Below are 23,015 nucleotides of genomic sequence, written 5' to 3'. Positions count from 1 at the left end.
TTCCTCTGAGCTCTACTCTGGAGACCACTTCCCCAACTCTCACCACAACTACACCCACCTCGACGCCACCCACCAGCTCCTCTACTGGTGCCTCTACAGCCACGTCAACCCTTGGGGCCACCTCCACAATGGGGGAACCTTCCACCTCAGTGTCCCACGGCACCTCTCCGGAGACTGCGGCTTCAACCTCTTCCACTCGCGCACCAACGTCTACTTCTGAGACATCGACCAGGCTCGTCTCCACCACAGCACAAAGCTCCAGCCCAGCTCCTGGAACGACCACTGCAGTCCCTCCCAGCTCAGCTGGAACATCCACTCGTGCTCAAGTCACAAGCGCTGCCACAGAGACAAGAGAGGCGACCAGCACGGTCCATGCCCAAACATCCTCCTCTGTTCCTGGGACAAGCCAGGAGAGCACCTCCGCTCTTCCTCTGAGCTCTACTCTGGAGACCACTTCCCCAACTCTCACCACAACTACACCCACCTCGACACCACCCACCAGCTCCTCTACTGGTGCCTCTACAGCCACGTCAACCCTTGGGGCCACCTCCACAATGGGGGAACCTTCCACCTCAGTGTCCCACGGCACCTCTCCGGAGACTGCGGCTTCAACCTCTTCCACTCGCGCTCCAACGTCTACTTCTGAGACATCGACCAGGCTCGTCTCCACCACAGCACAAAGCTCCAGCCCAGCTCCTGGAACGACCACTGCAGTCCCTCCCAGCTCAGCTGGAACATCCACTCGTGCTCAAGTCACAAGCGCTGCTACAGAGACAAGAGAGGCGACCAGCACGGTCCGTGCCCAAACATCCTCCTCTGCTCCTGGGACAAGCCCAACTGCTGAGAGCACCTCCGCTCTTCCTCTGAGCTCTACTCTGGAGACCACTTCCCCAACTCTCACCACAACTACACCCACCTCGACGCCACCCACCAGCTCCTCTACTGGTGCCTCTACAGCCACGTCAACCCTTGGGGCCACCTCCACAATGGGGGAACCTTCCACCTCAGTGTCCCACGGCACCTCTCCGGAGACTGCAGCTTCAACCTCTTCCACTCGCGCTCCAACGTCTACTCTTGAGACAAGGCCCAGGCTCGTCTCCACCACAGCACAAAGCTCCAGCCCAGCTCCTGGAACGACCACTGCAGTCCCTCCCAGCTCAGCTGGAACATCCACTCGTGCTCAAGTCACAAGCGCTGCTACAGAGACAAGAGAGGCGACCAGCACGGTCCGTGCCCAAACATCCTCCTCTGCTCCTGGGACAAGCCCAACTGCTGAGAGCACCTCCGCTCTTCCTCTGAGCTCTACTCTGGAGACCACTTCCCCAACTCTCACCACAACTACACCCACCTCGACGCCACCCACCAGCTCCTCTACTGGTGCCTCTACAGCCACGTCAACCCTTGGGGCCACCTCCACAATGGGGGAACCTTCCACCTCAGTGTCCCATGGCAACTCTCCGGAGACTGGGGCTTCAACCTCTTCCACTCGCGCACCAACGTCTACTTCTGAGACATCGACCAGACTCGTCTCCACCACAGCACAAAGCTCCAGCCCAGCTCCTGGAACGACCACTGCAGTCCCTCCCAGCTCAGCTGGAACATCCACTCGTGCTCAAGTCACAAGCGCTTCTACAGAGACAAGAGAGGCGACCAGCACGGTCCGTGCCCAAACATCCTCCTCTGTTCCTGGGACAAGCCAGGAGAGCACCTCCGCTCTTCCTCTGAGCTCTACTCTGGAGACCACTTCCCCAACTCTCACCACAACTACACCCACCTCGACGCCACCCACCAGCTCCTCTACTGGTGCCTCTACAGCCACGTCAACCCTTGGGGCCACCTCCACAATGGGGGAACCTTCCACCTCAGTGTCCCACGGCACCTCTCCGGAGACTGCGGCTTCAACCTCTTCCACTCGCGCACCAACGTCTACTTCTGAGACATCGACCAGGCTCGTCTCCACCACAGCACAAAGCTCCAGCCCAGCTCCTGGAACGACCACTGCAGTCCCTCCCAGCTCAGCTGGAACATCCACTCGTGCTCAAGTCACAAGCGCTGCTACAGAGACAAGAGAGGCGACCAGCACGGTCCGTGCCCAAACATCCTCCTCTGCTCCTGGGACAAGCCCAACTGCTGAGAGCACCTCCGCTCTTCCTCTGAGCTCTACTCTGGAGACCACTTCCCCAACTCTCACCACAACTACACCCACCTCGACGCCACCCACCAGCTCCTCTACTGGTGCCTCTACAGCCACGTCAACCCTTGGGGCCACCTCCACAATGGGGGGACCTTCCACCTCAGTGTCCCACGGCACCTCTCCGGAGACTGCGGTTTCAACCTCTTCCACTCGCGTTCCAACGTCTACTTCTGAGACATCGACCAGGCTCGTCTCCACCACAGCACAAAGCTCCAGCCCAGCTCCTGGAACGACCACTGCAGTCCCTCCCAGCTCAGCTGGAACATCCACTCGTGCTCAAGTCACAAGCGCTGCTACAGAGACAAGAGAGGCGACCAGCACGGTCCGTGCCCAAACATCCTCCTCTGCTCCTGGGACAAGCCCAACTGCTGAGAGCACCTCCGCTCTTCCTCTGAGCTCTACTCTGGAGACCACTTCCCCAACTCTCACCACAACTACACCCACCTCGACGCCACCCACCAGCTCCTCTACTGGTGCCTCTACAGCCACGTCAACCCTTGGGGCCACCTCCACAATGGGGGAACCTTCCACCTCAGTGTCCCAGGGCACCTCTCCGGAGACTGCGGCTTCAACCTCTTCCACTCGCGCTCCAACGTCTACTCTTGAGACAAGGCCCAGGCTCGTCTCCACCACAGCACAAAGCTCCAGCCCAGCTCCTGGAACGACCACTGCAGTCCCTCCCAGCTCAGCTGGAACATCCATTCGTGCTCAAGTCACAAGCGCTGCTACAGAGACAAGAGAGGCGACCAGCACGGTCCGTGCACAAACATCCTCCTCTGCTCCTGCGACAAGCCAGGAGAGCACCTCCGCTCTTCCTCTGAGCTCTACTCTGGAGACCACTTCCCCAACTCTCACCACAACTACACCCACCTCGACGCCACCCACCAGCTCCTCTACTGGTGCCTCTACAGCCACGTCAACCCTTGGGGCCACCTCCACAATGGGGGAACCTTCCACCTCAGTGTCCCAGGGCACCTCTCCTGAGACTGCGGCTTCAACCTCTTCCACTCGCGCACCAACGTCTACTTCTGAGACATCAACCAGGCTCGTCTCCACCACAGCACAAAGCTCCAGCCCAGCTCCTGGAACGACCACTGCAGTCCCTCCCAGCTCAGCTGGAACATCCACTCGTGCTCAAGTCACAAGCGCTGCTACAGAGACAAGAGAGGCGACCAGCACGGTCCGTGCCCAAACATCCTCCTCTGCTCCTGGGACAAGCCAGGAGAGCACCTCCGCTCTTCCTCTGAGCTCTACTCTGGAGACCACTTCCCCAACTCTCACCACAACTACACCCACCTCGACGCCACCCACCAGCTCCTCTACTGGTGCCTCTACAGCCACGTCAACCCTTGGGGCCACCTCCACAATGGGGGAACCTTCCACCTCAGTGTCCCACGGCACCTCTCCGGAGACTGGGGCTTCAACCTCTTCCCCTCGCGCTCCAACGTCTACTCTTGAGACAAGGCCCAGGCTCGTCTCCACCACAGCACAAAGCTCCAGCCCAGCTCCTGGAACGACCACTGCAGTCCCTCCCAGCTCAGTTGGAACATCCATTCGTGCTCAAGTCACAAGCGCTGCTACAGAGACAAGAGAGGCGACCAGCACGGTCCGTGCACAAACATCCTCCTCTGTTCCTGCGACAGGCCAGGAGAGCACCTCCGCTCTTCCTCTGAGCTCTACTCTGGAGACCACTTCCCCAACTCTCACCACAACTACACCCACCTCGACGCCACCCACCAGCTCCTCTACTGGTGCCTCTACAGCCACGTCAACCCTTGGGGCCACCTCCACAATGGGGGAACCTTCCACCTCAGTGTCCCAGGGCACCTCTCCGGAGACTGCGGCTTCAACCTCTTCCACTCGCGCTCCAACGTCTACTCTTGAGACAAGGCCCAGGCTCGTCTCCACCACAGCACAAAGCTCCAGCCCAGCTCCTGGAACGACCACTGCAGTCCCTCCCAGCTCAGCTGGAACATCCACTCGTGCTCAAGTCACAAGCGCTGCTACAGAGACAAGAGAGGCGACCAGCACGGTCCGTGCCCAAACATCCTCCTCTGTTCCTGGGACAAGCCAGGAGAGCACCTCCGCTCTTCCTCTGAGCTCTACTCTGGAGACCACTTCCCCAACTCTCACCACAACTACACCCACCTCGACGCCACCCACCAGCTCCTCTACTGGTGCCTCTACAGCCACGTCAACCCTTGGGGCCACCTCCACAATGGGGGAACCTTCCACCTCAGTGTCCCACGGCACCTCTCCGGAGACTGGGGCTTCAACCTCTTCCCCTCGCGCTCCAACGTCTACTCTTGAGACAAGGCCCAGGCTCGTCTCCACCACAGCACAAAGCTCCAGCCCAGCTCCTGGAACGACCACTGCAGTCCCTCCCAGCTCAGTTGGAACATCCATTCGTGCTCAAGTCACAAGCGCTGCTACAGAGACAAGAGAGGCGACCAGCACGGTCCTTGCCCAAACATCCTCCTCTGTTCCTGGGACAAGCCCAACTGCTGAGAGCACCTCCGCTCTTCCTCTGAGCTCTACTCTGGAGACCACTTCCCCAACTCTCACCACAACTACACCCACCTCGACGCCACCCACCAGCTCCTCTACTGGTGCCTCTACAGCCACGTCAACCCTTGGGGCCACCTCCACAATGGGGGAACCTTCCACCTCAGTGTCCCACGGCACCTCTCCGGAGACTGCGGCTTCAACCTCTTCCACTCGCGCACCAACGTCTACTTCTGAGACATCGACCAGGCTCGTCTCCACCACAGCACAAAGCTCCAGCCCAGCTCCTGGAACGACCACTGCAGTCCCTCCCAGCTCAGCTGGAACATCCACTCGTGCTCAAGTCACAAGCGCTGCTACAGAGACAAGAGAGGCGACCAGCACGGTCCGTGCCCAAACATCCTCCTCTGCTCCTGGGACAAGCCAGGAGAGCACCTCCGCTCTTCCTCTGAGCTCTACTCTGGAGACCACTTCCCCAACTCTCACCACAACTACACCCACCTCGACGCCACCCACCAGCTCCTCTACTGGTGCCTCTACAGCCACGTCAACCCTTGGGGCCACCTCCACAATGGGGGGACCTTCCACCTCAGTGTCCCACGGCACCTCTCCGGAGACTGCGGCTTCAACCTCTTCCACTCGCGCTCCAACGTCTACTTCTGAGACATCGACCAGGCTCGTCTCCACCACAGCACAAAGCTCCAGCCCAGCTCCTGGAACGACCACTGCAGTCCCTCCCAGCTCAGCTGGAACATCCACTCGTGCTCAAGTCACAAGCGCTGCTACAGAGACAAGAGAGGCGACCAGCACGGTCCGTGCCCAAACATCCTCCTCTGCTCCTGGGACAAGCCCAACTGCTGAGAGCACCTCCGCTCTTCCTCTGAGCTCTACTCTGGAGACCACTTCCCCAACTCTCACCACAACTACACCCACCTCGACGCCACCCACCAGCTCCTCTACTGGTGCCTCTACAGCCACGTCAACCCTTGGGGCCACCTCCACAATGGGGGAACCTTCCACCTCAGTGTCCCAGGGCACCTCTCCGGAGACTGCGGCTTCAACCTCTTCCCCTCGCGCTCCAACGTCTACTCTTGAGACAAGGCCCAGGCTCGTCTCCACCACAGCACAAAGCTCCAGCCCAGCTCCTGGAACGACCACTGCAGTCCCTCCCAGCTCAGCTGGAACATCCATTCGTGCTCAAGTCACAAGCGCTGCTACAGAGACAAGAGAGGCGACCAGCACGGTCCGTGCACAAACATCCTCCTCTGCTCCTGCGACAAGCCAGGAGAGCACCTCCGCTCTTCCTCTGAGCTCTACTCTGGAGACCACTTCCCCAACTCTCACCACAACTACACCCACCTCGACGCCACCCACCAGCTCCTCTACTGGTGCCTCTACAGCCACGTCAACCCTTGGGGCCACCTCCACAATGGGGGAACCTTCCACCTCAGTGTCCCAGGGCACCTCTCCGGAGACTGCGGCTTCAACCTCTTCCACTCGCGCACCAACGTCTACTTCTGAGACATCGACCAGGCTCGTCTCCACCACAGCACAAAGCTCCAGCCCAGCTCCTGGAACGACCACTGCAGTCCCTCCCAGCTCAGCTGGAACATCCACTCGTGCTCAAGTCACAAGCGCTGCTACAGAGACAAGAGAGGCGACCAGCACGGTCCGTGCCCAAACATCCTCCTCTGCTCCTGGGACAAGCCCAACTGCTGAGAGCACCTCCGCTCTTCCTCTGAGCTCTACTCTGGAGACCACTTCCCCAACTCTCACCACAACTACACCCACCTCGACGCCACCCACCAGCTCCTCTACTGGTGCCTCTACAGCCACGTCAACCCTTGGGGCCACCTCCACAATGGGGGAACCTTCCACCTCAGTGTCCCAGGGCACCTCTCCGGAGACTGCGGCTTCAACCTCTTCCACTCGCGCTCCAACGTCTACTCTTGAGACAAGGCCCAGGCTCGTCTCCACCACAGCACAAAGCTCCAGCCCAGCTCCTGGAACGACCACTGCAGTCCCTCCCAGCTCAGCTGGAACATCCACTCGTGCTCAAGTCACAAGCGCTGCTACAGAGACAAGAGAGGCGACCAGCACGGTCCGTGCCCAAACATCCTCCTCTGTTCCTGGGACAAGCCAGGAGAGCACCTCCGCTCTTCCTCTGAGCTCTACTCTGGAGACCACTTCCCCAACTCTCACCACAACTACACCCACCTCGACGCCACCCACCAGCTCCTCTACTGGTGCCTCTACAGCCACGTCAACCCTTGGGGCCACCTCCACAATGGGGGAACCTTCCACCTCAGTGTCCCACGGCACCTCTCCGGAGACTGGGGCTTCAACCTCTTCCACTCGCGCTCCAACGTCTACTCTTGAGACAAGGCCCAGGCTCGTCTCCACCACAGCACAAAGCTCCAGCCCAGCTCCTGGAACGACCACTGCAGTCCCTCCCAGCTCAGTTGGAACATCCATTCGTGCTCAAGTCACAAGCGCTGCTACAGAGACAAGAGAGGCGACCAGCACGGTCCTTGCCCAAACATCCTCCTCTGTTCCTGGGACAAGCCCAACTGCTGAGAGCACCTCCGCTCTTCCTCTGAGCTCTACTCTGGAGACCACTTCCCCAACTCTCACCACAACTACACCCACCTCGACGCCACCCACCAGCTCCTCTACTGGTGCCTCTACAGCCACGTCAACCCTTGGGGCCACCTCCACAATGGGGGAACCTTCCACCTCAGTGTCCCACGGCACCTCTCCGGAGACTGCGGCTTCAACCTCTTCCACTCGCGCACCAACGTCTACTTCTGAGACATCGACCAGGCTCGTCTCCACCACAGCACAAAGCTCCAGCCCAGCTCCTGGAACGACCACTGCAGTCCCTCCCAGCTCAGCTGGAACATCCACTCGTGCTCAAGTCACAAGCGCTGCTACAGAGACAAGAGAGGCGACCAGCACGGTCCGTGCCCAAACATCCTCCTCTGCTCCTGGGACAAGCCCAACTGCTGAGAGCACCTCCGCTCTTCCTCTGAGCTCTACTCTGGAGACCACTTCCCCAACTCTCACCACAACTACACCCACCTCGACGCCACCCACCAGCTCCTCTACTGGTGCCTCTACAGCCACGTCAACCCTTGGGGCCACCTCCACAATGGGGGGACCTTCCACCTCAGTGTCCCACGGCACCTCTCCGGAGACTGCGGCTTCAACCTCTTCCACTCGCGCTCCAACGTCTACTTCTGAGACATCGACCAGGCTCGTCTCCACCACAGCACAAAGCTCCAGCCCAGCTCCTGGAACGACCACTGCAGTCCCTCCCAGCTCAGCTGGAACATCCACTCGTGCTCAAGTCACAAGCGCTGCTACAGAGACAAGAGAGGCGACCAGCACGGTCCGTGCCCAAACATCCTCCTCTGCTCCTGGGACAAGCCCAACTGCTGAGAGCACCTCCGCTCTTCCTCTGAGCTCTACTCTGGAGACCACTTCCCCAACTCTCACCACAACTACACCCACCTCGACGCCACCCACCAGCTCCTCTACTGGTGCCTCTACAGCCACGTCAACCCTTGGGGCCACCTCCACAATGGGGGAACCTTCCACCTCAGTGTCCCAGGGCACCTCTCCGGAGACTGCGGCTTCAACCTCTTCCCCTCGCGCTCCAACGTCTACTCTTGAGACAAGGCCCAGGCTCGTCTCCACCACAGCACAAAGCTCCAGCCCAGCTCCTGGAACGACCACTGCAGTCCCTCCCAGCTCAGCTGGAACATCCATTCGTGCTCAAGTCACAAGCGCTGCTACAGAGACAAGAGAGGCGACCAGCACGGTCCGTGCACAAACATCCTCCTCTGCTCCTGCGACAAGCCAGGAGAGCACCTCCGCTCTTCCTCTGAGCTCTACTCTGGAGACCACTTCCCCAACTCTCACCACAACTACACCCACCTCGACGCCACCCACCAGCTCCTCTACTGGTGCCTCTACAGCCACGTCAACCCTTGGGGCCACCTCCACAATGGGGGAACCTTCCACCTCAGTGTCCCACGGCACCTCTCCGGAGACTGCGGCTTCAACCTCTTCCACTCGCCCACCAACGTCTACTCTTGAGACAAGGCCCAGGCTCGTCTCCACCACAGCACAAAGCTCCAGCCCAGCTCCTGGAACGACCACTGCAGTCCCTCCCAGCTCAGCTGGAACATCCACTCGTGCTCAAGTCACAAGCGCTGCTACAGAGACAAGAGAGGCGACCAGCACGGTCCGTGCCCAAACATCCTCCTCTGCTCCTGGGACAAGCCCAACTGCTGAGAGCACCTCCGCTCTTCCTCTGAGCTCTACTCTGGAGACCACTTCCCCAACTCTCACCACAACTACACCCACCTCGACGCCACCCACCAGCTCCTCTACTGGTGCCTCTACAGCCACGTCAACCCTTGGGGCCACCTCCACAATGGGGGAACCTTCCACCTCAGTGTCCCAGGGCACCTCTCCGGAGACTGCGGCTTCAACCTCTTCCCCTCACGCTCCAACGTCTACTCTTGAGACAAGGCCCAGGCTCGTCTCCACCACAGCACAAAGCTCCAGCCCAGCTCCTGGAACGACCACTGCAGTCCCTCCCAGCTCAGCTGGAACATCCATTCGTGCTCACGTCACAAGCGCTGCTACAGAGACAAGAGAGGCGACCAGCACGGTCCGTGCACAAACATCCTCCTCTGCTCCTGCGACAAGCCAGGAGAGCACCTCCGCTCTTCCTCTGAGCTCTACTCTGGAGACCACTTCCCCAACTCTCACCACAACTACACCCACCTCGACGCCACCCACCAGCTCCTCTACTGGTGCCTCTACAGCCACGTCAACCCTTGGGGCCACCTCCACAATGGGGGAACCTTCCACCTCAGTGTCCCAGGGCACCTCTCCTGAGACTGCGGCTTCAACCTCTTCCACTCGCGCACCAACGTCTACTTCTGAGACATCGACCAGGCTCGTCTCCACCACAGCACAAAGCTCCAGCCCAGCTCCTGGAACGACCACTGCAGTCCCTCCCAGCTCAGCTGGAACATCCACTCGTGCTCAAGTCACAAGCGCTGCTACAGAGACAAGAGAGGCGACCAGCACGGTCCGTGCCCAAACATCCTCCTCTGCTCCTGGGACAAGCCCAACTGCTGAGAGCACCTCCGCTCTTCCTCTGAGCTCTACTCTGGAGACCACTTCCCCAACTCTCACCACAACTACACCCACCTCGACGCCACCCACCAGCTCCTCTACTGGTGCCTCTACAGCCACGTCAACCCTTGGGGCCACCTCCACAATGGGGGAACCTTCCACCTCAGTGTCCCAGGGCACCTCTCCTGAGACTGCGGCTTCAACCTCTTCCACTCGCGCACCAACGTCTACTTCTGAGACATCGACCAGGCTCGTCTCCACCACAGCACAAAGCTCCAGCCCAGCTCCTGGAACGACCACTGCAGTCCCTCCCAGCTCAGCTGGAACATCCACTCGTGCTCAAGTCACAAGCGCTGCTACAGAGACAAGAGAGGCGACCAGCACGGTCCGTGCCCAAACATCCTCCTCTGCTCCTGGGACAGGCCAGGAGAGCACCTCCGCTCTTCCTCTGAGCTCTACTCTGGAGACCACTTCCCCAACTCTCACCACAACTACACCCACCTCGACGCCACCCACCAGCTCCTCTACTGGTGCCTCTGCAGCCACGTCAACCCTTGGGGCCACCTCCACAATGGGGGAACCTTCCACCTCAGTGTCCCACGGCACCTCTCCGGAGACTGGGGCTTCAACCTCTTCCCCTCGCGCTCCAACGTCTACTCTTGAGACAAGGCCCAGGCTCGTCTCCACCACAGCACAAAGCTCCAGCCCAGCTCCTGGAACGACCACTGCAGTCCCTCCCAGCTCAGTTGGAACATCCATTCGTGCTCAAGTCACAAGCGCTGCTACAGAGACAAGAGAGGCGACCAGCACGGTCCGTGCACAAACATCCTCCTCTGCTCCTGCGACAGGCCAGGAGAGCACCTCCGCTCTTCCTCTGAGCTCTACTCTGGAGACCACTTCCCCAACTCTCACCACAACTACACCCACCTCGACGCCACCCACCAGCTCCTCTACTGGTGCCTCTACAGCCACGTCAACCCTTGGGGCCACCTCCACAATGGGGGAACCTTCCACCTCAGTGTCCCAGGGCACCTCTCCGGAGACTGCGGCTTCAACCTCTTCCACTCGCGCTCCAACGTCTACTCTTGAGACAAGGCCCAGGCTCGTCTCCACCACAGCACAAAGCTCCAGCCCAGCTCCTGGAACAACCACTGCAGTCCCTCCCAGCTCAGCTGGAACATCCACTCGTGCTCAAGTCACAAGTGCTGCTACAGAGACAAGAGAGGCGACCAGCACGGTCCTTGCCCAAACATCCTCCTCTGTTCCTGGGACAAGCCCAACTGCTGAGAGCACCTCCGCTCTTCCTCTGAGCTCTACTCTGGAGACCACTTCCCCAACTCTCACCACAACTACACCCACCTTGACGCCACCCACCAGCTCCTCTACTGGTGCCTCTACAGCCACGTCAACCCTTGGGGCCACCTCCACAATGGGGGAACCTTCCACCTCAGTGTCCCAGGGCACCTCTCCGGAGACTGCGGCTTCAACCTCTTCCACTCGCGCACCAACGTCTACTTCTGAGACATCGACCAGGCTCGTCTCCACCACAGCACAAAGCTCCAGCCCAGCTCCTGGAACGACCACTGCAGTCCCTCCCAGCTCAGCTGGAACATCCACTCGTGCTCAAGTCACAAGCGCTGCTACAGAGACAAGAGAGGCGACCAGCACGGTCCGTGCCCAAACATCCTCCTCTGCTCCTGGGACAAGCCAGGAGAGCACCTCCGCTCTTCCTCTGAGCTCTACTCTGGAGACCACTTCCCCAACTCTCACCACAACTACACCCACCTCGACGCCACCCACCAGCTCCTCTACTGGTGCCTCTACAGCCACGTCAACCCTTGGGGCCACCTCCACAATGGGGGAACCTTCCACCTCAGTGTCCCAGGGCACCTCTCCGGAGACTGGGGCTTCAACCTCTTCCCCTCGCGCTCCAACGTCTACTCTTGAGACAAGGCCCAGGCTCGTCTCCACCACAGCACAAAGCTCCAGCCCAGCTCCTGGAACGACCACTGCAGTCCCTCCCAGCTCAGTTGGAACATCCATTCGTGCTCAAGTCACAAGCGCTGCTACAGAGACAAGAGAGGCGACCAGCACGGTCCGTGCACAAACATCCTCCTCTGCTCCTGCGACAGGCCAGGAGAGCACCTCCGCTCTTCCTCTGAGCTCTACTCTGGAGACCACTTCCCCAACTCTCACCACAACTACACCCACCTCGACGCCACCCACCAGCTCCTCTACTGGTGCCTCTACAGCCACGTCAACCCTTGGGGCCACCTCCACAATGGGGGAACCTTCCACCTCAGTGTCCCAGGGCACCTCTCCGGAGACTGCGGCTTCAACCTCTTCCACTCGCGCTCCAACGTCTACTCTTGAGACAAGGCCCAGGCTCGTCTCCACCACAGCACAAAGCTCCAGCCCAGCTCCTGGAACGACCACTGCAGTCCCTCCCAGCTCAGCTGGAACATCCACTCGTGCTCAAGTCACAAGCGCTGCTACAGAGACAAGAGAGGCGACCAGCACGGTCCGTGCCCAAACATCCTCCTCTGTTCCTGGGACAAGCCCAACTGCTGAGAGCACCTCCGCTCTTCCTCTGAGCTCTACTCTGGAGACCACTTCCCCAACTCTCACCACAACTACACCCACCTCGACGCCACCCACCAGCTCCTCTACTGGTGCCTCTACAGCCACGTCAACCCTTGGGGCCACCTCCACAATGGGGGGACCTTCCACCTCAGTGTCCCACGGCACCTCTCCGGAGACTGCGGCTTCAACCTCTTCCACTCGCGCTCCAACGTCTACTTCTGAGACATCGACCAGGCTCGTCTCCACCACAGCACAAAGCTCCAGCCCAGCTCCTGGAACGACCACTGCAGTCCCTCCCAGCTCAGCTGGAACATCCACTCGTGCTCAAGTCACAAGCGCTGCTACAGAGACAAGAGAGGCGACCAGCACGGTCCGTGCCCAAACATCCTCCTCTGCTCCTGGGACAAGCCCAACTGCTGAGAGCACCTCCGCTCTTCCTCTGAGCTCTACTCTGGAGACCACTTCCCCAACTCTCACCACAACTACACCCACCTCGACGCCACCCACCAGCTCCTCTACTGGTGCCTCTACAGCCACGTCAACCCTTGGGGCCACCTCCACAATGGGGGAACCTTCCACCTCAGTGTCCCAGGGCACCTCTCCGGAGACTGCGGCTTCAACCTCTTCCCCTCGCGCTCCAACGTCTACTCTTGAGACAAGGCCCAGGCTCGTCTCCACCACAGCACAAAGCTCCAGCCCAGCTCCTGGAACGACCACTGCAGTCCCTCCCAGCTCAGCTGGAACATCCACTCGTGCTCAAGTCACAAGCGCTGCTACAGAGACAAGAGAGGCGACCAGCACGGTCCGTGCCCAAACATCCTCCTCTGCTCCTGGGACAAGCCCAACTGCTGAGAGCACCTCCGCTCTTCCTCTGAGCTCTACTCTGGAGACCACTTCCCCAACTCTCACCACAACTACACCCACCTCGACGCCACCCACCAGCTCCTCTACTGGTGCCTCTACAGCCACGTCAACCCTTGGGGCCACCTCCACAATGGGGGAACCTTCCACCTCAGTGTCCCACGGCACCTCTCCGGAGACTGCGGCTTCAACCTCTTCCACTCGCGCTCCAACGTCTACTCTTGAGACAAGGCCCAGGCTCGTCTCCACCACAGCACAAAGCTCCAGCCCAGCTCCTGGAACGACCACTGCAGTCCCTCCCAGCTCAGCTGGAACATCCACTCGTGCTCAAGTCACAAGCGCTGCTACAGAGACAAGAGAGGCGACCAGCACGGTCCGTGCCCAAACATCCTCCTCTGCTCCTGGGACAAGCCAGGAGAGCACCTCCGCTCTTCCTCTGAGCTCTACTCTGGAGACCACTTCCCCAACTCTCACCACAACTACACCCACCTCGACGCCACCCACCAGCTCCTCTACTGGTGCCTCTACAGCCACGTCAACCCTTGGGGCCACCTCCACAATGGGGGAACCTTCCACCTCAGTGTCCCACGGCACCTCTCCGGAGACTGGGGCTTCAACCTCTTCCCCTCGCGCTCCAACGTCTACTCTTGAGACAAGGCCCAGGCTCGTCTCCACCACAGCACAAAGCTCCAGCCCAGCTCCTGGAACGACCACTGCAGTCCCTCCCAGCTCAGTTGGAACATCCATTCGTGCTCAAGTCACAAGCGCTGCTACAGAGACAAGAGAGGCGACCAGCACGGTCCGTGCCCAAACATCCTCCTCTGTTCCTGGGACAAGCCCAACTGCTGAGAGCACCTCCGCTCTTCCTCTGAGCTCTACTCTGGAGACCACTTCCCCAACTCTCACCACAACTACACCCACCTCGACGCCACCCACCAGCTCCTCTACTGGTGCCTCTACAGCCACGTCAACCCTTGGGGCCACCTCCACAATGGGGGAACCTTCCACCTCAGTGTCCCACGGCACCTCTCCGGAGACTGCAGCTTCAACCTCTTCCACTCGCGCTCCAACATCTACTCTTGAGACAAGGCCCAGGCTCGTCTCCACCACAGCACAAAGCTCCAGCCCAGCTCCTGGAACGACCACTGCAGTCCCTCCCAGCTCAGCTGGAACATCCACTCGTGCTCAAGTCACAAGCGCTGCTACAGAGACAAGAGAGGCGACCAGCACGGTCCGTGCCCAAACATCCTCCTCTGCTCCTGGGACAAGCCAGGAGAGCACCTCCGCTCTTCCTCTGAGCTCTACTCTGGAGACCACTTCCCCAACTCTCACCACAACTACACCCACCTCGACGCCACCCACCAGCTCCTCTACTGGTGCCTCTACAGCCACGTCAACCCTTGGGGCCACCTCCACAATGGGGGAACCTTCCACCTCAGTGTCCCACGGCACCTCTCCGGAGACTGCGGCTTCAACCTCTTCCACTCGCACTCCAACGTCTACTCTTGAGACAAGGCCCAGGCTCATCTCCACCACAGCACAAAGCTCCAGCCCAGCTCCTGGACCAACCACTGCAGTCCCTCCCAGCTCAGCTGGAACATCCACTCGTGCTCAAGTCACAAGCGCTGCTACAGAGACAAGAGAGGCGACCAGCACGGTCCGTGCCCAAACATCCTCCTCTGTTCCTGGGACAAGCCCAACTGCTGAGAGCACCTCCGCTCTTCCTCTGAGCTCTACTCTGGAGACCACTTCCCCAACTCTCACCACAACTACACCCACCTCGACGCCACCCACCAGCTCCTCTACTGGTGCCTCTACAGCCACGTCAACCCTTGGGGCCACCTCCACAATGGGGGAACCTTCCACCTCAGTGTCCCAGGGCACCTCTCCGGAGACTGCGGCTTCAACCTCTTCCACTCGCGCACCAACGTCTACTTCTGAGACATCGACCAGGCTCGTCTCCACCACAGCACAAAGCTCCAGCCCAGCTCCTGGAACGACCACTGCAGTCCCTCCCAGCTCAGCTGGAACATCCACTCGTGCTCAAGTCACAAGCGCTGCTACAGAGACAAGAGAGGCGACCAGCACGGTCCGTGCTCAAACATCCTCCTCTGCTCCTGGGACAAGCCAGGAGAGCACCTCCGCTCTTCCTCTGAGCTCTACTCTGGAGACCACTTCCCCAACTCTCACCACAACTACACCCACCTCGACACCACCCACCAGCTCCTCTACTGGTGCCTCTACAGCCACGTCAACCCTTGGGGCCACCTCCACAATGGGGGAACCTTCCACCTCAGTGTCCCAGGGCACCTCTCCGGAGACTGCGGCTTCAACCTCTTCCACTCGCGCTCCAACGTCTACTCTTGAGACAAGGCCCAGGCTCGTCTCCACCACAGCACAAAGCTCCAGCCCAGCTCCTGGAACAACCACTGCAGTCCCTCCCAGCTCAGCTGGAACATCCACTCGTGCTCAAGTCACAAGCGCTGCTACAGAGACAAGAGAGGCGACCAGCACGGTCCGTGCACAAACATCCTCCTCTGCTCCTGCGACAAGCCAGGAGAGCACCTCCGCTCTTCCTCTGAGCTCTACTCTGGAGACCACTTCCCCAACTCTCACCACAACTACACCCACCTCGACGCCACCCACCAGCTCCTCTACTGGTGCCTCTACAGCCACGTCAACCCTTGGGGCCACCTCCACAATGGGGGAACCTTCCACCTCAGTGTCCCACGGCACCTCTCCGGAGACTGCGGCTTCAACCTCTTCCACTCGCGCACCAACGTCTACTTCTGAGACATCGACCAGGCTCGTCTCCACTACAGCAGAAAGCTCCAGTCCAGCTCCTGGAACGACCACTGCAGTCCCTCCCAGCTCAGCTGGAACATCCACTCGTGCTCAAGTCACAAGCGCTGCTACAGAGACAAGAGAGGCGACCAGCACGGTCCGTGCACAAACATCCTCCTCTGCTCCTGGGACAAGCCCAACTGCTGAGAGCACCTCCGCTCTTCCTCTGAGCTCTACTCTGGAGACCACTTCCCCAACTCTCACCACAACTACACCCACCTCGACGCCACCCACCAGCTCCTCTACTGGTGCCTCTACAGCCACGTCAACCCTTGGGGCCACCTCCACAATGGGGGAACCTTCCACCTCAGTGTCCCAGGGCACCTCTCCGGAGACTGCGGCTTCAACCTCTTCCACTCGCGCTCCAACGTCTCCTTCTGAGACATCGACCAGGCTCGTCTCCACCACAGCACAAAGCTCCAGCCCAGCTCCTGGAACGACCACTGCAGTCCCTCCCAGCTCAGCTGGAACATCCACTCGTGCTCAAGTCACAAGCGCTGCTACAGAGACAAGAGAGGCGACCAGCACGGTCCGTGCCCAAACATACTCCTCTGCTCCTGGGACAAGCCCAACTGCTGAGAGCACCTCCGCTCTTCCTCTGAGCTCTACTCTGGAGACCACTTCCCCAACTCTCACCACAACTACACCCACCTCGACGCCACCCACCAGCTCCTCTACTGGTGCCTCTACAGCCACGTCAACCCTTGGGGCCACCTCCACAATGGGGGAACCTTCCACCTCAGTGTCCCAGGGCACCTCTCCGGAGACTGCAGCTTCAACCTCTTCCACTCGCGCTCCAACGTCTACTCTTGAGACAAGGCCCAGGCTCGTCTCCACCACAGCACAAAGCTCCAGCCCAGCTCCTGGAACGACCACTGCAGTCCCTCCCAGCTCAGCTGGAACATCCATTCGTGCTCAAGTCACAAGCGCTGCTACAGAGACAAGAGAGGCGACCAGCACGGTCCGTGCACAAACATCCTCCTCTGTTCCTGCGACAAGCCAGGAGAGCACCTCCGCTCTTCCTCTGAGCTCTACTCTGGAGACCACTTCCCCAACTCTCACCACAACTACACCCATCTCGACGCCACCCACCAGCTCCTCTACTGGTGCCTCTACAGCCACGTCAACCCTTGGGGCCACCTCCACAATGGGGGAACCTTCCACCTCAGTGTCCCAGGGCACCTCTCCGGAGACTGCGGCTTCAACCTCTTCCACTCGCGCTCCAACGTCTACTCTTGAGACAAGGCCCAGGCTCGTCTCCACCACAGCACAAAGCTCCAGCCCAGCTCCTGGAACGACCACTGCAGTCCCTCCCAGCTCAGCTGGAACATCCACTCGTGCTCAAGTCACAAGCGCTGCTACAGAGACAAGAGAGGCGACCAGCACGGTCCGTGCCCAAACATCCTCCTCTGTTCCTGGGACAAGCCAGGAGAGCACCTCCGCTCTTCCTCTGAGCTCTACTCTGGAGACCACTTCCCCAACTCTCACCACAACTACACCCACCTCGACGCCACCCACCAGCTCCTCTACTGGTGCCTCTACAGCCACGTCAACCCTTGGGGCCACCTCCACAATGGGGGAACCTTCCACCTCAGTGTCCCAGGGCACCTCTCCTGAGACTGCGGCTTCAACCTCTTCCACTCGCGCACCAACGTCTACTTCTGAGACATCGACCAGGCTCGTCTCCACCACAGCACAAAGCTCCAGCCCAGCTCCTGGAACGACCACTGCAGTCCCTCCCAGCTCAGCTGGAACATCCACCCGTGCTCAAGTCACAAGCGCTGTTCCAGAGACAAGAGAGGCGACCAGCACGGTCCGTGCCCAAACATCCTCCTCTGCTCCTGGGACAAGCCCAACTGCTGAGAGCACCTCCGCTCTTCCTCTGAGCTCTACTCTGGAGACCACTTCCCCAACTCTCACCACAACTACACCCACCTCGACGCCACCCACCAACTCCTCTACTGGTGCCTCTACAGCCACGTCAACCCTTGGGGCCACCTCCACAATGGGGGAACCTTCCACCTCAGTGTCCCATGGCACCTCTCCGGAGACTGCGGCTTCAACCTCTTCCACTCGCGCACCAACGTCTACTTCTGAGACATCGACCAGGCTCGTCTCCACCACAGCACAAAGCTCCAGCCCAGCTCCTGGAACGACCACTGCAGTCCCTCCCAGCTCAGCTGGAACATCCACTCGTGCTCAAGTCACAAGCGCTGCTACAGAGACAAGAGAGGCGACCAGCACGGTCCGTGCCCCAACATCCTCCTCTGTTCCTGGGACAAGCCAGGAGAGCACCTCCGCTCTTCCTCTGAGCTCTACTCTGGAGACCACTTCCCCAACTCTCACCACAACTACACCCACCTCGACGCCACCCACCAGCTCCTCTACTGGTGCCTCTACAGCCACGTCAACCCTTGGGGCCACCTCCACAATGGGGGAACCTTCCACCTCAGTGTCCCACGGCACCTCTCCGGAGACTGCGGCTTCAACCTCTTCCACTCGCGCTCCAACGTCTACTCTTGAGACAAGGCCCAGGCTCGTCTCCACCACAGCACAAAGCTCCAGCCCAGCTCCTGGAACAACCTCTGCAGTCCCTCCCAGCTCAGCTGGAACATCCACTCGTGCTCAAGTCACAAGCGCTGCTACAGAGACAAGAGAGGCGACCAGCACGGTCCGTGCCCAAACATCCTCCTCTGTTCCTGGGACAAGCCCAACTGCTGAGAGCACCTCCGCTCTTCCTCTGAGCTCTACTCTGGAGACCACTTCCCCAACTCTCACCACAACTTCACCCACCTCGACGCCACCCACCAGCTCCTCTACTGGTGCCTCTACAGCCACGTCAACCCTTGGGGCCACCTCCACAATGGGGGAACCTTCCACCTCAGTGTCCCAGGGCACCTCTCCGGAGACTGCGGCTTCAACCTCTTCCCCTCGCGCTCCAACGTCTACTCTTGAGACAAGGCCCAGGCTCGTCTCCACCACAGCACAAAGCTCCAGCCCAGCTCCTGGAACGACCACTGCAGTCCCTCCCAGCTCAGCTGGAACATCCACTCGTGCTCAAGTCACAAGCGCTGCTACAGAGACAAGAGAGGCGACCAGCACGGTCCGTGCCCAAACATCCTCCTCTGCTCCTGGGACAAGCCCAACTGCTGAGAGCACCTCCGCTCTTCCTCTGAGCTCTACTCTGGAGACCACTTCCCCAACTCTCACCACAACTACACCCACCTCGACGCCACCCACCAGCTCCTCTACTGGTGCCTCTACAGCCACGTCAACCCTTGGGGCCACCTCCACAATGGGGGAACCTTCCACCTCAGTGTCCCACGGCACCTCTCCGGAGACTGCGGCTTCAACCTCTTCCACTCGCGCACCAACGTCTACTTCTGAGACATCGACCAGGCTCGTCTCCACCACAGCACAAAGCTCCAGCCCAGCTCCTGGAACGACCACTGCAGTCCCTCCCAGCTCAGCTGGAACATCCACTCGTGCTCAAGTCACAAGCGCTGCTACAGAGACAAGAGAGGCGACCAGCACGGTCCATGCCCAAACATCCTCCTCTGCTCCTGGGACAAGCCCAACTGCTGAGAGCACCTCCGCTCTTCCTCTGAGCTCTACTCTGGAGACCACTTCCCCAACTCTCACCACAACTACACCCACCTCGACGCCACCCACCAGCTCCTCTACTGGTGCCTCTACAGCCACGTCAACCCTTGGGGCCACCTCCACAATGGGGGAACCTTCCACCTCAGTGTCCCAGGGCACCTCTCCGGAGACTGCGGCTTCAACCTCTTCCACTCGCGCTCCAACGTCTACTCTTGAGACAAGGCCCAGGCTCGTCTCCACCACAGCACAAAGCTCCAGCCCAGCTCCTGGAACAACCACTGCAGTCCCTCCCAGCTCAGCTGGAACATCCACTCGTGCTCAAGTCACAAGCGCTGCTACAGAGACAAGAGAGGCGACCAGCACGGTCCGTGCCCAAACATCCTCCTCTGCTCCTGGGACAAGCCCAACTGCTGAGAGCACCTCCGCTCTTCCTCTGAGCTCTACTCTGGAGACCACTTCCCCAACTCTCACCACAACTACACCCACCTCGACGCCACCCACCAGCTCCTCTACTGGTGCCTCTACAGCCACGTCAACCCTTGGGGCCACCTCCACAATGGGGGAACCTTCCACCTCAGTGTCCCAGGGCACCTCTCCGGAGACTGCGGCTTCAACCTCTTCCACTCGCGCTCCAACGTCTACTCTTGAGACAAGGCCCAGGCTCGTCTCCACCACAGCACAAAGCTCCAACCCAGCTCCTGGAACGACCACTGCAGTCCCTCCCAGCTCAGCTGGAACATCCACTCGTGCTCAAGTCACAAGCGCTGCTACAGAGACAAGAGAGGCGACCAGCACGGTCCGTGCCCAAACATCCTCCTCTGCTCCTGGGACAAGCCAGGAGAGCACCTCCGCTCTTCCTCTGAGCTCTACTCTGGAGACCACTTCCCCAACTCTCACCACAACTACACCCACCTCGACGCCACCCACCAGCTCCTCTACTGGTGCCTCTACAGCCACGTCAACCCTTGGGGCCACCTCCACAATGGGGGAACCTTCCACCTCAGTGTCCCACGGCACCTCTCCGGAGACTGCGGCTTCAACCTCTTCCACTCGCGCTCCAACGTCTACTCTTGAGACAAGGCCCAGGCTCGTCTCCACCACAGCACAAAGCTCCAGCCCAGCTCCTGGAACGACCACTGCAGTCCCTCCCAGCTCAGCTGGAACATCCACTCGTGCTCAAGTCACAAGCGCTGTTCCAGAGACAAGAGAGGCGACCAGCACGGTCCGTGCCCAAACATCCTCCTCTGTTCCTGGGACAAGCCAGGAGAGCACCTCCGCTCTTCCTCTGAGCTCTACTCTGGAGACCACTTCCCCAACTCTCACCACAACTACACCCACCTCGACGCCACCCACCAGCTCCTCTACTGGTGCCTCTACAGCCACGTCAACCCTTGGGGCCACCTCCACAATGGGGGAACCTTCCACCTCAGTGTCCCAGGGCACCTCTCCGGAGACTGCGGTTTCAACGTCTTCCACTCGCGCTCCAACGTCTACTCTTGAGACAAGGCCCAGGCTCATCTCCACCACAGCACAAAGCTCCAGCCCAGCTCCTGGAACGACCACTGCAGTCCCTCCCAGCTCAGCTGGAACATCCACTCGTGCTCAAGTCACAAGCGCTGCTACAGAGACAAGAGAGGCGACCAGCACGGTCCGTGCCCAAACATCCTCCTCTGCTCCTGGGACAAGCCAGGAGAGCACCTCCGCTCTTCCTCTGAGCTCTACTCTGGAGACCACTTCCCCAACTCTCACCACAACTACACCCACCTCGACGCCACCCACCAGCTCCTCTACTGGTGCCTCTACAGCCACGTCAACCCTTGGGGCCACCTCCACAATGGGGGAACCTTCCACCTCAGTGTCCCAGGGCACCTCTCCGGAGACTGCGGCTTCAACCTCTTCCACTCGCGCTCCAACGTCTACTCTTGAGACAAGGCCCAGGCTCGTCTCCACCACAGCACAAAGCTCCAGCCCAGCTCCTGGAACAACCACTGCAGTCCCTCTCAGCTCAGCTGGAACATCCACTCGTGCTCAAGTCACAAGCGCTGCTACAGAGACAAGAGAGGCGACCAGCACAGTCCGTGCCCAAACATCCTCCTCTGCTCCTGGGACAAGCCCAACTGCTGAGAGCACCTCCACTCTTCCTCTGAGCTCTACTCTGGAGACCACTTCCCCAACTCTCACCACAACTACACCCACCTCGACGCCACCCACCAGCTCCTCTACTGGTGCCTCTACAGCCACGTCAACCCTTGGGGCCACCTCCACAATGGGGGAACCTTCCACCTCAGTGTCCCAGGGCACCTCTCCGGAGACTGCGGCTTCAACCTCTTCCACTCGCGCTCCAACGTCTACTCTTGAGACAAGGCCCAGGCTCGTCTCCACCACAGCACAAAGCTCCAGCCCAGCTCCTGGAACGACCACTGCAGTCCCTCCCAGCTCAGCTGGAACATCCACTCGTGCTCAAGTCACAAGCGCTGCTACAGAGACAAGAGAGGCGACCAGCACGGTCCGTGCCCAAACATCCTCCTCTGCTCCTGGGACAAGCCCAACTGCTGAGAGCACCTCCGCTCTTCCTCTGAGCTCTACTCTGGAGACCACTTCCCCAACTCTCACCACAACTACACCCACCTCGACGCCACCCACCAGCTCCTCTACTGGTGCCTCTACAGCCACGTCAACCCTTGGGGCCACCTCCACAATGGGGGAACCTTCCACCTCAGTGTCCCAGGGCACCTCTCCTGAGACTGCGGCTTCAACCTCTTCCACTCGCGCTCCAACGTCTACTCTTGAGACAAGGCCCAGGCTCGTCTCCACCACAGCACAAAGCTCCAGCCCAGCTCCTGGAACGACCACTGCAGTCCCTCCCAGCTCAGCTGGAATATCCACCCGTGCTCAAGTCACAAGCGCTGCTACAGAGACAAGAGAGGTGACCAGCACGGTCCGTGCACAAACATCCTCCTCTGCTCCTGGGACAAGCCCAACTGCTGAGAGCACCTCCACTCTTCCTCTGAGCTCTACTCTGGAGACCACTTCCCCAACTCTCACCACAACTACACCCACCTCGACGCCACCCACCAGCTCCTCTACTGGTGCCTCTACAGCCACGTCAACCCTTGGGGCCACCTCCACAATGGGGGAACCTTCCACCTCAGTGTCCCATGGCACCTCTCCCGAGACTGCGGCTTCAACCTCTTCCACTCGCGCACCAACGTCTACTTCTGAGACATCGACCAGGCTCGTCTCCACCACAGCACAAAGCTCCAGCCCAGCT

At 60.1% G+C, this 23,015-nt stretch overlaps 1 protein-coding gene across 1 annotated transcript in view; it reads left to right on the top strand.

Moving 5' to 3' along the window:
* The window catches only part of LOC127481299 (mucin-16-like), an 80,254-nt gene that overhangs the window by 18,474 nt on the left and 38,765 nt on the right, over positions 1-23,015 (top strand). The window contains exons 6-11 of the mRNA XM_051810440.1: positions 2,496-3,530; positions 4,989-5,240; positions 5,490-5,782; positions 6,335-6,800; positions 17,145-17,247; positions 18,790-19,084. Coding sequence (XP_051666400.1) covers positions 2,496-3,530; positions 4,989-5,240; positions 5,490-5,782; positions 6,335-6,800; positions 17,145-17,247; positions 18,790-19,084 — 2,444 coding nt within the window. The remainder of the gene's footprint in view (positions 1-2,495; positions 3,531-4,988; positions 5,241-5,489; positions 5,783-6,334; positions 6,801-17,144; positions 17,248-18,789; positions 19,085-23,015) is intronic.

This window comes from Manacus candei, unplaced genomic scaffold (assembly GCF_025592945.1).
Source record: "Manacus candei isolate 608988 ecotype Guabito, Panama unplaced genomic scaffold, ASM2559294v1 h1tg000078l, whole genome shotgun sequence".
Taxonomy (NCBI): domain Eukaryota; kingdom Metazoa; phylum Chordata; class Aves; order Passeriformes; family Pipridae; genus Manacus; species Manacus candei.
Note: the sequence above shows the minus strand (reverse complement) of the source record. Positions and strands in the feature narration are given on the sequence as shown.